This window comes from Macaca thibetana, chromosome 1, assembly GCF_024542745.1.
Source record: "Macaca thibetana thibetana isolate TM-01 chromosome 1, ASM2454274v1, whole genome shotgun sequence".
Lineage (NCBI taxonomy): Eukaryota > Metazoa > Chordata > Mammalia > Primates > Cercopithecidae > Macaca > Macaca thibetana.
This window is the reverse complement of record NC_065578.1, coordinates 73,844,349-73,859,910: the sequence shown is the minus strand read 5'-3', so window position 1 is coordinate 73,859,910 and position 15,562 is coordinate 73,844,349. Positions and strand designations below refer to the sequence as shown.

Sequence of the window (15,562 nt, the reverse complement as noted above, 5' to 3'; positions counted from 1 at the left end):
GTTAGTGTCGTTTGGCTTCTTATAGTAGTCTTTTGGTTCAGTAGCTGCTAATTGCGAAATTATTGTTTATTATTAATATTGTAGACTCTATTTTTATACCCTGTGGACTACTTGGACACAATTTTGATGTCTTAGCACTGATGGAATAAAGCTTCATGTAATTGCCAAATAAATTCATATGCAAAACCTAAAACATTGCTTATTTGAACTCTCTAGATATACAGTATTCACATTATACTGGAAGGAAGAAAAGGAAGGAAGGAAAGAAGGAAGGAAAAAGGGAGAAAAGGAAAGAAAGGAAGAAAGGAAAGGATGATATTTGACTCATATGTATTATGTTTATCAAGTTTCTAAAATGAAAAATTGATAGCAAATCCAACTATTACATCATTGTCATGAGTCAATATCGTCTCTAAACTCTTATTGTAAAAACCTTTTGTTGTATTGGATAAATGAGGAAAACTGATGTTCAAATATTTTTAAAAGAGAATATATTTGAACCATATTATTCCCCTTTTTCATTTCTGTTTGTCCTCTTAATATTGTTAAGTCAAAAATTTCCCTCCAAAACCGATTTGAGGCAGGTATTCCACTATTTGTTTCCAAATACGGAGGAGTCGGTAAGTAATTACCCCTTAGTAGTTCACCTTAAAAGAAGCAAGAAACCGCATTCTAGTTCTGTTTTCTCAAAGTAAAGTCGTTTTATCTGCTGTAACAGAATATCGGGGGAGGATGAAGGAAGGAAGGAAAGGAAAGAAGGAAAGAAGGAAGGAAAGAAGGAAGGAAGGAAAGAAGGAAGGAAGGAAGGAAGGAAAGGAAGAAAAGATAAAAGGGAGGGAAAAGGGAGAAAAGGAAAGAAAGGAAGAAAGGAAAGGAAAGAAATTAGTTTCAGAAATACCATGTTCTTATCCCAGAAGACAGATCTAAGTCTAGTGTTATTTGAAATAACTTGTTAACAAGGAGGTGATATAATGGTAATGTCAGGGATTTATGGGATTTATGATATGGGTCATCAGATGATAAGCAAGAGTTGTAGAAAGGGAATTGTCAGAAACTAAAGACAAACTTAATTGACTTTACACTTTGGCCTAGAATCCTACCACATTGGGTGATGACACTTAGAAATGCCCATTATCATCATCATCATCATCATCGCTGGTATTTATTAAGTGCCTAGACACTTGCTAGTAAGTGGAAGATGAAGATGCTCTCTCTCCATATTATTTCATTTAATCATCTCAAGAACTATTGAGTAGATAACTCTTTTTGACAGATGGGTAAACCAAGGCATTGGCTTAGGCCAAAGCAATTGCTCAATGTGATATGGTTAGTATGTAATATGAGAATTGAATTTAGGTCTCTGTGATCCTGAAGTCTATGCTAATAACCAACTACAGACAATAGAAATTTCTACAATAGCTTTTACTGTCAAATTTATAGGAATTGTGTAATAGCTTTTTTGCTTCTGTCCACATGGAGTGAATATTGGGGTCAAATCACTAAAATCTACTAATGGATGAAATGCTCATAGTGTAGTCAGCTCTAGTAGTTTTAGTAATTTAAAAAAGCAGTGATGATTGGTGTCATAAAAGCCATAGCACACATTCCTAGAAGGGAAAATGCAACTAAACTGCTTTTTTCAATCATTTCATTGCATGTTCATTTGGCAAATCTGTCACTGCTCCTGGCTACTCGCTCTCTCCTTTTTTAATGCAAGTATTTCTCTGCATGGATTTCTTTACTTCATGATCTTCTCTTGTGTATTGTGTTTTCTCTTTGAAATCATAGCTCGGGAGTTGTTTATGCTTCAGAGATTTTTAAAACAAGGTTACATTTTAATGTAAATGCATTTAAATTGAACCACTTGTTTAAATGATGTGAAATGGCTCAACAATGTGCCCATGACCTGTTTTTATACCTTTTGATATTCTATGTGACATCCAATAAGCTGGACAGATAATAGCAGAAGTCTTGGCATCAGACTACCACTGCCACTGTGATGCTGAGTCTGGTGTCAGCAGTGAAGATGAGGGTGGGAAGCCACCGAGGAAGCTGGAGGTTGACACAAGTGGCGGTGAGGGCACATCATTACCTAGGAACGACCTTCAGAAATCCTCTGCAAAAAATGGCCTGTTTCTACCCTTCTTATTCTTGTTTCTCCCTTCTGCCACCTTTTTTTTTTCTTTTCAACTAATGAATAGTATGGCCAGAAGTAGTTGAAAGGCCCTAAGGGGAGCTTTACAACTAACATCAGGTAAAAATTTATTGTTCTTTTTTGAATATATTGATGTCTAGGATTAAATAAAAGAATGTTAGATTATACAATACCGGTAGGAATTTTCACATCATTCTTATTTCAATAGCCTGCCTCCCAGACAGTTGAACAGCTAGGTGAATTTGCCTTAACTGATCCAACTGGAGAGATGGAGAATGATGGTACATTTCACAGTGATTCATTTGAACTTTTCTTTCCCTTTTTTTTTTTTTTTTTTAACTAGGAAAGGATTCATTTCCATTAGCCTATGACCTGGCTCTTGGTGGTAAGTATTCCGTCTGCAAGAGTTCCAATTAGAGTGATTCAACAGACCATGACTCACATAAATCTGGTCAAACTTCCCATGTTCTTGAAATCACTAGGCTTTCTGGTATTTATTGAATGACTTTTAAAAAATGCCCTGATTTGAATATATTTATGTGTATGGGGGCAGGGAAATATATTCATTTATTCATCATATGGTCACTTTATCCCACCTTCAATTTTAGTAATTGTCATCAAGCATTGTGAGGCATTTGAGATTTTACCCTTCTTTCAAGCAATAACTTAGCCAGCCACAGTTTTATGGATCATGGCAGAAGACATAAGACACCTGAGTCAGAGAAAAAGGACTTTATTGCTCATAGCAAGTAGCAGTAGCCAGAGTACCTGTATTTATGCTGGTTCCCTGAGCTCCAATTCTCCCTTGGCAACATGAAGAGGAGCAGGTAACACTTGATTGTGCAGTGGGCTGAGTTACAGCAGAGGGACCCTGAGCTTAGAAAACCCACATCTTTTATAGTGGGCATTCAACTAGAAGAATTCAGGTGCACCTTCCCAAATATTTATTCTTCAATGCAGAGATACTGGTTATTATTGGTCAAATGGAATTCAAGCAAGAAAATCTAATTATTTGTAAGCAATGAAAGGTGTGCACAAGGAAGATTATTAGGGCTTTCTTTATGCCAGGAACTGTGCTAAGCATAAATTATCTCATTTACTGTCAAAGGATTCTGTGAGCACAGCATTGCTATTCCCATTTCATGGATAAGAAAATGAAAGATTAGAGAGGTGTTATTTCCCAAGTTTGTATAATTAGTAAATGGCAGAGCTGGCGTTTTTTACCCACGTTAGTCTGACTTCCAAGTACACATTCATTCCACTAAATCAAATTGCCACTGTTTGTGAATATTACTTGTTCTCTCATATTAAATATTTTTTTCAAAAGCCCATGGGGTTACCATCAAAAAACATGTAATGTTTTTATACTAATATTTCTTAGAAAAGCTTCAGTTACTCTTTCTCCCTTGCTTGAGGAACGTCATATCTGGCTCCTGTATAGTGTGTGTGTGTGTGTGTGTGTGTGTGTGTGTGTGTTCATATAATATCTCAGCTGGATGCCATTAGCACTTTCTCTCCTAGAATTTAGACATAGTATATTACTACATGGTGGCTAGGCAATTTTATTTCCCTGTTTCCCTGAATGTTCCTTAATTAATCCATAAATTTAGAAACCAGATTAGAAAAACAGAGGACTTTTTTTATATACTTTCATGCAGGAATTTGAATAGCAGCAGATACACTATTAAAGAAACTTGACACACATTATTGTTTCCTATTGTTTCAATTTAATTTTGTTTCAAATCCGGTAATAATCTGTAATGAAATAAAATGGACCATATTCTCTCAGGTGAATTGGCTACATGTTCTGTGAACCAATATTTGATTCTATATTTCACTTTGGAAGCTTTTAGGTAAAAGTTAGGAAATAACTGCTGTGATAAGCAGAGGATGACTTGTAAAGTCAACCTCAGCCCTATTGATAGACCTGAAATTTTTATTTTACCCCTTTGAAAGGAGACATCACAAATTACCTTCCAAACACATTTGAAGGGAAATGTAATATCAGCTATTATTGCTTTACCTCAAAATGGTTTATCATAATCGCTGGCAAGAGACCGAGGAAACGCAACGAACGATAAGCATCTTTTGTATTAGAAGAGGTAATGAAATGGTAAGACAGTCTTGGACGGGGTATAAAGTAGAGAAGTGAGTAAGATAAGGACTTCAGGCTTCTGGTAGATTGTTGGTGATGATGTTGGGGGTAAGATGGCTAGCCAAGAAGGCAAGCAAGTGAAAAACAAATGAGGAACATCATACTTGCCTACTTTACAAGTTTTTTTTTTTTTTAAGTTAGAGTTTGACATCTTGGTATGTTAACTAATTTTATAAAATCTAGTCTAGGGTTTTTTTTTTTAATAAATGAAAAAGAAGATTAAATTGATATAAATTATTAAGATGGCCCTTTTCAAAGCTTCCAGCTCCCTAAGTCCTATTCTGCAGTTGGGAAATCGAAATGCTTTAGGTGTTTGGCATAACATGCCTTTTTTTACTTATTTTGCTTGCAACATATATATAACTTTATTTAATAATAAAAAAAATCTACTTGTTGCTATTAAAAAATATCAAACCTATATTTATTGAACTATGAACTATGATAGCTTGTGCACCCAGGTTTGCCAGGAAATTATGGGTGAAAACTTGTACTTCAAGAAGCGTATTTAGGCTGAAAAGTGTCCCAGTCTACAAAGTCCTGTCTTGCTTTGTGATACTGTTTTGCCAAAGGCAAATTAGCTTCTGAACACAGGTGAGAGGTAATGCAAATTTGTGTCTTTAGTAAAAAGTCTTACCTTGAGCTCCAAAGGTAAGACTTTTTACTAAAGACACCGATTTGTGATGACTAAATCTAGATATAGTAGCTTATCATGTGGGAGTGAGAATCATCAGTTCACACTGTATACTGATTGTGTTGCTAAAGGCCCATGTGAGTTCCAGAAAACATAGGCAGAAGAGAAACATATTATGCTGCTGCAGAAAATAATGGTTTCAGGGCCAGGTGCAGTGGCTCACACCTGTAATCCCAACACTTTGGGTGTTTGAGACCCAAGAGTTGAAACCAGCCAGGGCAACATAGACAGACCCTGACTCTACTAACAAAACAAAACAAAACAAAACAAATCAAAACAAAAAAATTAGCCTGGCCTAGTGGCATGCACCCATGGTCCCAGCTACTCAAGGGGCTGAGGCAGGAGGATTTTTGAGACCAGGAAATCGAGACTGAAGTGGGTCATGTTCACACCGCTGCCCTCCAGCCTGGGTGACACAGAGAGACCCTGCCTGAAAAAAAAAAAGAAAAAGAAAAAGAGACAAATAAAATAATAATTTATTTGAAGATTAAATACTCACTATTTTTCTTATTGCATAATTTTTTCCATTCCACTTACTATTATTTCTAAGAAAGGAATCGTGTATGTATGTGAGAGAGAGAAAGAGGAAGCCAAGAGAAAGAGTGAGGTGGAGATTTTATTGATTCCAAGACATGGGGACATGATAATTTTTTTGCTTATTGCTGCTTATGTTAAACACCTCTGATGTTCAGCTTTTCTTTAATATCAATGTGTTCCTTAAATTGGAAGACATTTCTTTTCATAGTGAAAAACCATTATTAAGTCATGGTGCATGTTACAGTCAGCATCCTAGAATCAATGGAAAAAGTGTTTTATATATAATTCAATGGCCTTGTGATATCACATATAAATATCTCACACTGTAAATAAGTGTTATATAAGATTATAGTGTCTCCTCCCTTGTTCACTTGGATTAAAGTAACCTTGATTTCTAACCTCATTTTTATAGCGCCAAGAATGAATTTAGTGGTGGATGAAACAGCAGCAATTAACTCAAACAAGGAATCCCAGCAATTGGCCCAAGAAACATATACACTGGAGAAGAAAGGAGCAAAGGAGGAAGATGAAGGGCCCCAGCACAGAGATGCTGACATAGTACAGGGAAAAGGGGAGGCAGCCCTGTGGGGAGAAGCAGGAGTTGTTCACAAGGCTCCCTTGAGGGCATGGAAGCCAACAGCAGAGCAGTCAGAGTTGGCAGAAGAGTTTACAGAAAAAGGGGAGATCCCTCCAGGCATAGAAAGGAGGGCAGAGGCAGCAGCAGAAGCAGAAGGGGCCAGAAGGCTGGGTGAAGCATGCTCAGATCCCGTAGGACAAGCAGCAGCAAAAGATGCTATGGGTCTGAGTAAAGATAAGGCTCCCGAAAAGCAGGCTTTGATGCTCACAGTGCTTGAGACAGACAAGGCAGCTTTTGAAGGGGAACAGGGTTTGAAGAAGGCAGTGCTTGCAAATAAAGCAGCAACTCTGAATTCGGAGGATCTTCAGGAGGCAGCAGCCCTAAGAGAGGCAGCGACATCGGAGGAGGGAGAGGCTGAGGGTGGGGTGGCTGTGAATGATGTCGGGGAAAGTGAAGAGGAAGCATCCATAGACCTAGAGGACACGGGACCCATGGAGGACACAGCACCAAAGAGAGAGGATGGTTCTGAAGAGGCAATTCTTGGGGGAGAGGAACCAGCCAAAGAGAGAAAGGAGGTTATGAGAACAGAAACAGCCTTGAGCCCCTTCACAGGAGAGGCAGAGGCAAGCCGGATGCGGGTTTCAGAGGGCAGTCCTGAAGACCTTTGCCAGGAAGATGTGGAAGGGGAACAGATGGTGACTGAGGCAGAAGCTAATAGGGAAGATGATAGGAAAGAAATTTTACCCAAGGAATTAGATGTAGCAGGAGAGCGAAAGAAAGCTGAGAGGCCAAAAACACCTCTGAGGAAAACTGACTCTGAGAGAGTAGAGGTGACAAGGGTAAATGCACTCAAGGATGAAGACGCTTTTAAAGAAGAGCAAAAACTTAAAGCAGAAGAGGGGAAAACAGAGACGGAAGTAAGATCTGAGGAAGAGACAAAAGCCCCCCCAAATGAAATGGGATCTGATGCTGAGAACGAAGCACCTGTGGAGGCATCTGAGTTGTCTGACAATCCAGGGATTCTAGGAGAAGATTCACTAAAAGACACAGTGGTTCCCATATTTGAAGCAACGCCTGGATTTGAAAAGTCGCTGGAAAACATAACAGCTTTGAGGAAAGAAGGAGGAGGAGAAAGACTGAGCGAAGCCAGAGACACAAAGCACCAAGACAGAGAAGAGCTGTCGAGCAGGGAGAATAGGGCTCTGGAAGAGAGGCCCCGCCAGGATGCAGAGGGGCCCTTGGCAGCTCCTGAAGGTGAGCCAGCAGAAAAGGTGCAGGCCCCTGAGGGGTTGATCCCAGCCACAGGCCAGGCAGAGGAGCTGGCCGCCAAAGATCATGACTCCTGCGCAGGACTGGAGGGGAGGGCTGAAGGACAAGGAGGAGCAGATGTCATGCTAAGGACCCAGGAAGCTGTTCCTGAGGAAGATCCCATGACGGCAGAAAAGTTCAGGCAGGAAGCGATGGGTGAGGACCCAGAGAAGGAAGAGGACAACGAGTGTACTCTGGGGACAGACGCGATGCGGGACAGGAACTCGGAAGGGGACGGGGCCATGGAAGGCGGAGGAAACACAGAAAAGAATGAGGGCATGAGAGGAGGAAGGGTTGTGGCTGAGGAAGATCTACATGGAGGTAGGGAAACGGCAGAAACAGCTGCAGAGGAGAGGGAGGTGTTGGCAGGTTCGGAGACAGCTGAGGAGAAAACAATAACAAATAAAGCCTCCTCCTTTTCAGATGTTGCTGAGGAAGAAACCTGGCACCAAAAGGATGAGTTAGTAGGAAAAACAGCAGCTGCAGGGAGGGTGGTGGTAGAGGAATTAGCACGGAATGAGGAGGAAGTGCCTGCAGTAGAGGAGATGACAGTGACATGTACAACAGAGACTGGGGTGGGCACTCCACGAGTTCTGGAAGGGAAGACCTCAGGGCTAGGACAGGAGCAAGAAGGAGGGTCAGAGGGCCAGGAGGCAGCCACTGGGAGTGGCGATGGGAGGCAGGAGTCGGGAGCAGCTGAAAAATTCCGATTAGGATTATCACGGGAGGGAGAGAGGGAAGTGAGTCCAGAGAGTCTACAGACGATGGCAGCACTTCCTGTGAAGCCTGATTTCACTGCAACCCAAGAGAAGCAACAGCATATGGTGCAAGGAGAAAGCGAGACTGCAGATGTTTCTCCCCAAAACATGCAGGCCTAAGAGACTTGCTGGCAGACGGTGAGTTTAAGCCTGATGTGTTTGTAGAATTAAATAGCAGCCCTGCGGTGGGTCTCCTCCCCTTGGGGCTGGCTTGTCCCTTTATTGGTGTTTGTGCACATATAAACACACAGGCTTCAATTCTGTGTCACTTAGCCCTGAGCCTGTCAGGAAAGGGGCTGGAAAAGATGAAGGAGGGGCCAAAGCACACACAGGAGCCACTGCTCTTCCCGGTGTGACAAGTCATACTCAGTCTTTGCAAGGCAGCTCCCTCGAGTAGTGAGATCTGTGTCTCCCAGATAGGACCCCAAAGACAAAATGCAGAGGACAATGTGCCACAAAAGACAGACCATAAAAGTAAAGAATCAAACTCTATCTCACAATTCATTTCCACCTTAGTGTTTTAAAGGATGAGATGAAGGTTGTTTGTAATCATTTGCCTCTAAGTGGGCCCTATGCTTTCATTACTGCAGTTTTGCAAAGTTTAATACATTTCATTTCTACATATATAAAATATAAGCATTCTATATTTAATATTTTAAGTATATAAAATATTTTACATTCTGTATGTAGAATATTTAAGTATATCAATCTTGAAGAGTGGAACTAAAGACTAAAATTATTTTTTTGCATATTCTGCTATTTCCTTAATGCCCTCACATTCTTAGTGTCCAGTTTCTACTATTGTGAGTGATTTTATCCTGTTACTACTATCCTTTTTATTGTTTTTCAGAATAATTTAAAGATGTCTTCTGGAAGATGTAAAGAGTGGAGAAAGATTCACCCAAGCATCTCACCAGGATTCTTGATTTTTTCTCTCTCTTCTTTTTAGTTGCTGGTTGCGCTTGTCTGAGATGATTCCCAATCTGTCAGCCCTGGTCAGTAGCTCAGTAAGCACCTTGAGAATAGCTCAAGTAGATCTGTAGGACCCTTATTAGGAGCAGTGGTTCCTCAGAGAGAAACTTGTGAGGCTGTTACACATTCTACACACCTAACATTTTCAAACGAAAATGATAATTTTCAAATGTTTGACTTTTACCAAAGATCACTGGAAGGCCCAGTTTGTAATGTTAGGGGTTTGTTTAAAGTCGTTTTTATTTTACAATACAGAGCCCCAATCAATTCCACAATCTCAATTTCATACATGGGACTTTTACTTAAAATCTGTGGTTTGGGGCTTTAATGAATTGGCCTGTGAAAATGAGCTCTAAAGGTCCTCCCACGCACACTCAAAACTAAAATTGCTCCAAATCTCTAAGTTCTTCCAGCAAAAGATTTCTTGGCATGTATATTCACTTATACTTAGAAATAGTTGTTCTTTTAATTTATGCCAGAATAACAAAGTGAAAATCTTATTTCAAAATGTTCTTTGTTTTTTTTGTGTGTGTGTGTGTTTCTGTAGTTCTGCTTTCTGGGATAGACTAGTAAAGGGGTAGCTTCCAGCATTTTGTCCCTGGGGCCTTATTTATAGGGCCACTCAGATTTAAATAAAAGTAGTAAATAATTTAGCTAAGTGGAATAAGTATAATAATTATAGCGGTAGGCATAGCATATCAGCATTATGCCAACATTCTAGACTCTTTAGTTGATGTCATTAAATGGAAAAGAAACTTGGATTAAATGGGTGTACTGTTCACCTTCCCAAGTTCTGTTATTTCAAACCTGTGAACTAACCTTGCAGTTCATTATAAATCAACAGTCGCAATTGCATTCTGAATTACTCCCTGATATTATTTTCTAGTTGTGTATCAGCCTGCCTCCTAGGGGTTTTCAGTTCCTTGAAGACATAACCAGTGCCCCAGAGGGCATGTATTTATCTACCATTTCTCTATGTAAGAAGGTAAAAAAAATTTCCTTAAGCAGTGATTTTCCAGCCAGAATATACATTAGATTTTCATAGGACACTTTTATAAATGACTCAACCCTTTTCCCCACCCCAGAGATTCAGATTTAATTCATTTTAGATGGATCTATGCATCAGTATATCTATTTTTAACTTTTCACTTGATTCGTCTATGTAGCCAAGGTTGAGAACCACTGCTCTAAATCATCATATAATCCATGCTGGCCACACTACACTCAAGGTCCCTAGGGACCAGTCATATTATCATAATAAGTATTTTCCATTTTAATGTGTAATGGAGTCATTCAATGATCAAAAATACACTGGGCCAGATAGTAGACTGGTCCCTTGATCAGAAGGATCAGCACACCAGCATTACCTGGAAATTGTTCCCAGCCTCTGTCTCCTACCTACTAAATTAGAAACTCTTGGTTGGGTCCAGTAACCCATAGCTTAGCAAGTCCTCCAGGTAATACTGATGTACACTGATGTCTGAAAACAGCTGTCATGGACTATTGATTGTATTGAGGATTAGTCTCAGTTGGAAAGCCAACTACAGAGGCATTTTGAACTTTCTTTCTTGGCCTCTCTATGTCTATCTTTTCCTGTCTTTTCATTTATCTGCCTCTTTCTCTAGTAAATGGCACTCAATATAAAAGTGGTGAAGTCAATCTTAAACTTATTTTTATTATGATTTTATGGATACATGCACGAAGTCCCTCTGCCCTACTCCCTATTAAAGGATATTACTCATTGCACATCATAAATCTCCATCATCTGTCTTAAAGTTTTACGAGTAGATTTCAACTACATTATATTCAAGTTCATTTATTACTGAGCTGTATTACTGTGGAGCTCTAACAGTATTTGTTTCCTGATTTCAACCTCAATGCTACAGAACACTTTGAATACATTGCACCTTATGGGAAAGATAGTAAACTTATTAATCCCTTTGAAAAATTAGTTTTGTACAATGTGCTAAGTGGTAATTGCTTTGGATTACTTTTATATTTAACATACTCCATCAAAACATCCCATAACATAATTCTACAATCTGCATGTGAATTTGACTGTGAAATTCAGTATTGTGATATTTTGAATAAGTTAATTCTTTCTCTGCAAATGCTATGTTGATAAAATTACTTGTATGTTCACCTGAAATGATGTGTTTCCTGTTTCTTCATTATTAAAACATAAATCAATGCGTTTACAGATACATGTGAATGGTTCTTTGTAAATAAGACTCAACTTTTAAAATCTCTGTGTTCTTGCCTTACAATATTTGAACTCCACAGAGCAGAGAAGAAAGAATTAGTTTCACTGGGCTGTATTTTTGTGTACAGTATATGATGTATTTATACTGACTGTCTACACTCACATGAGATAATGTCAGGGAGAAAAATTATTATCGCCTATCACCATTTTATAGGTAACTGAACAAAAGCTCAATAAAGTTAAATGGCTTGTCTAAAAATCAGTCAACCTCAGGTCATCTGACAGAAAATTTGGACTTTTTCTTATCATATACACGACTTCTAAGAAGAGGTATCTTAAATAGATACTAAGATACTATATGTGAACATCTACATGTTTTTGTTTACTTGTAGAAGGGAAAAATTTAAACTTCCTCAATATATCCTCTATCAGTGAGAAGGCAGTTATATTTCCAGCTAATGTCAATCAAAGAACAAAGGAGATTATTAAAATAGTTCAAAAGAAAAATAGGCAATCAAAGGAAATGTAGGTAGAATTAGGTTTTCTGCTTGAACTTCTTGAGTTAAGCCTTTTCTAAGAGTGTTGTAAATTTAAAGTACAGTTGAGTTCCTTAATCCTTCTAAGATCAGTAATTTTGCCAGAATTATTGCCTTTGGAAAAATGATTGTTTGAGAAAAGAAAAGAAAGCCTTAAGGAAGATTCATCTAGTAAGTGAAATATTCCAATAGACTCAAGGACAGCCCAGAAGAGGCCGCTTCTGACCTTGGGTAATATTTCCTCTCTGTTTTCTGTACCATTTGATTATGTCATTTAAAAAATAAGTTCCTGACACCATGGCCAGCAGCAAGAGGTACAAAAGAACAAAGAATAAATACAGCTGGAATTCTTTAAAAGTTGCTCTCAAATTCACCCCTCTTTTTTTTCCTTTGCTTTTTTGTTCTTTATGCTAATAGCATACCCTGTGACAGGGAAACTAAGCTCTTCAAAATAACTGGAAACTAAATCTGTAAGATAAAATGCTGAAATTTGAGAATGCACATGCCTTTTGTAATTTTTTCCAGAAGGCTCAAGCTATTTAATAATCTGTGGGACTCAACAGTATTTTGGAAAGTTGAAATACCCTCATTTTTAATTAGGGAAAATGCAGTACACAGAAGATTCTTGGGACAGAGAAGCTGGTGTCTAAGTCTTGCTGCTTTGTCATATGTTTCCTGGTCTTTATTAAATATCTATTTATAATTAAATATTATATTAGGGAACCATAAATTATGCAAGAAATCTCACAGTTGTTCAGGAGATTGGTGCTAATGAGACACAGAGACTTTCAAACTGGTGTAAATGTACCTCCCAGGGAAGATGAAACTTTTCATGGGATTCACTGGCAAGGCTAGTTTGCAGATGCTTAACCTCCATATGCACTTTATCTTAAAATGGACTTGAGAACTAGCCTGCAGTCAAAGTTTTTGTCAGACCCCCACGTCTTTTCACAATAGAGACCAACTCTTCATTCACTTACCAAGTTTACTGTGATGCAATGACTCCTAGAAAGACACAAATCAGACAAAGGAACAATGTGAAATATGGCATAGGGGAAGGACATTCCTTCCTGGAAATGACTGGGTAACAAATCTTTCTGCAAATCGGGTGGTTTTCAACTCTTTGTTTACAACAAAATTAAATGAGGATGTGATTGAATTGCCAACTGATAAATCATTGAAATATTTTTGTTATATTATCAGCCCGTAAATTTTGCCAAATCAGAAGGAGTTCAAATCGGAGCATTGTTGTACAATATAACAAAGTGACTTCCATTCCCATCCACTTATTTATGTGACATGCATAATTACTATATTTTTATATCTATGAAAATGAAACCAAAAGTGGAATAGAACTGATGTTGAACACTGTTATTTCAGCAGTAAATAATATTTGTTCACAGACATACAAACAAATTAAAAATAGAAATCACTATCTTAGATGCATTTTTACTTTTACTTTTTATGTGTAATATTTGCCAAAATTTATGGTATGAATGTTGTTTTGATCAAATGTGTATTACTAATAATTGCAATGATAGCTCAGTCCAGGCGAGATTTAGCACATAGAGTCTTATGGTCACAAGAAATTTTTTAAATTAAAATTTAATTTACGTAATAATTTAATGGCAGATAATTATGACAGGCTGAGAAGTAAAAGACTTTTAAGTATAAAAATATACTGAAGTAGCATACAAATCTGTGGCAAAGTGGAATGGAAATGTAAGTTTAAGAAAATAAAAAACATGAGACTTTCTAACACTAAAGAAGAGCTTAGCCACGTACTTTTGAAAATGGATGTCTTAGGTCAGGTTCCCCCAAAATACTCTGGGTTAGAGGTTCGTGTGCAGAAGGTTTATTGGGGCATGCCCTGGAAACAACACTGTGGAGAACTGAAAAAGCAGAAATGGGCCAAGATACAAGATAGATAGAGATGTAGTTGCCACAGAGGCGCAACTCCTCAAAGGGGAGCTCTCAAGGTGGGATGGTCAAATGCAGATGAGAGACCAGGCCTCTAAGTCCCCACAATAGGACAGTCGCTTGATGTTGGCTTCCTACTCAGGAGCAAGCATAATCTTGGACTGGGTGGTCCCTTCAGTCAAAAGCAATTCCTGTGGAGAAACTCAGATAGCATACCCTACCCCAGGCTGCTGGAGGCCGATCGTGTCCACTGTGAAGAGACTATCAGGGTGGCACCCCACTGCATCCACGACATGGATAAAGGTGATATGGAATTGCTATGGCATTTTCATTTCTTTGGATACATGTAGAAAAGAGATACAACCATTTCATCTTAAAATGTCTTGTTTTATAAAATGATAGAAGTCACATCTGTAACTACTTAAATATATAAAAACGTTTACATGTCAATATAAAAATATATGAAGGGATATTGTTTTTCAAAACCCTTTCAGAGGTATGTGAACAGAAATATTGGCAGTCCACTAGCGTAAAGGACAAGATGAATAGCTGAGGGCCATGTTTCTCGTGGCCTGGCAGTCATCCAGAGTTAGTAGCCAAAATTTTGATTAATGTACAAAATTTGTTTTGTCTATATACTATTAAAGTGAAGTCTGCCAGTAAAATAAATGAGTGGGTCATCCAGCTTGGTGTTGCTACAAGGAAGAAGAATCCTAGCATAACGTCTAGCTGTTTCTAGGAAAGGAAGTGTACCCCTCTAGTGTGTCTGAGTACACCATCAGGGCATGATATGGTTTGGTTCTATGTCCCCACCCAAATCTCCTCTCTAATTGTAATCCCCACATGTTGAAGGTGGGGCCTGGTGGGAGGTTATTGGATCATGGGCGTGGTTTCTAATGGTTTAGCACCATTGCCCTAATGCTGTTTAGTAAGGAGTTCTCATGAGATCTGATAGTTTAAAAGTGTGTGGCAGCTTTCCCCTTGCTTTCTCTCTCTCCTGCCACCATGTAAGATGTACCTTGCTTCCTCTTCACCTTCTGCCATGATTGTACATTTCCTGAGGCTTCCCCAGTCACGCAGAACTGTGAGTCAATTAAACCTCATTTCCTTATAAATTACCCAGTCTCAGGTAGTTGTTTATAGCAGTGTGTAAAAGGACTAATACAAGGCAGTTAACAGTTGTATTCAAACAAAATCTCACTGCTAATGAACAGGGATTAGCTAGCTTTTCCTGTAAAGAACCAGGTGGTAAATATTAAATCTTTTAGGCTTTGTGGGATATAAAGTTGCAAATATTAGGATGAAAGTTGCCATAGACAATACTTACAAGAATTGGAATTGGTATGGGTATTGGTGTGTTCCAATAAAACTTTATTTACAAAGAGAGGCAAAGTGTCAGATTTGGCCTGAGGATTGTGCCCTGCAGACCTCTTCTAAAGTGCTTTCAACTTAATAAATAGTTCTGTAACTATGAAGAATAATCTTCACTCTGCCACAGAAATTTTAATTTTCAAAATGTGCCTTAAACACAAATATTTGGAAACAACTAGAGTAAGGAACTAATGACCTTTAATCATTCAGGGGAATGGATGATTTATTAGAATTTGCCTCTCCTTTTAAGATTATTATTTTAAAAACTTCATTTTAGTCAGGTTTTCAATCCTTCCTTTCCATTCCCATCTTCTCTGTTGTATCTGTTAGAATGCAAATGTGAGATGTTGTGAAGAAGGGAAAAATAACTTCAGAATTC

At 38.4% G+C, this 15,562-nt stretch overlaps 1 protein-coding gene across 1 annotated transcript in view; it reads left to right on the top strand.

Annotated features, from left to right (window-relative positions):
* Window positions 1-11,344, top strand: part of ERICH3 (glutamate rich 3) — a 113,081-nt gene extending 101,737 nt beyond the window's left edge. Inside the window, exons 13-15 of the mRNA XM_050767416.1 lie at window positions 2,499-2,540; window positions 5,951-8,319; window positions 9,032-11,344. Coding sequence (XP_050623373.1) covers window positions 2,499-2,540; window positions 5,951-8,301 — 2,393 coding nt within the window. The 3' untranslated portion in view covers window positions 8,302-8,319; window positions 9,032-11,344. The remainder of the gene's footprint in view (window positions 1-2,498; window positions 2,541-5,950; window positions 8,320-9,031) is intronic.
* The last annotated feature ends 4,218 nt before the right edge of the window (window positions 11,345-15,562 follow it).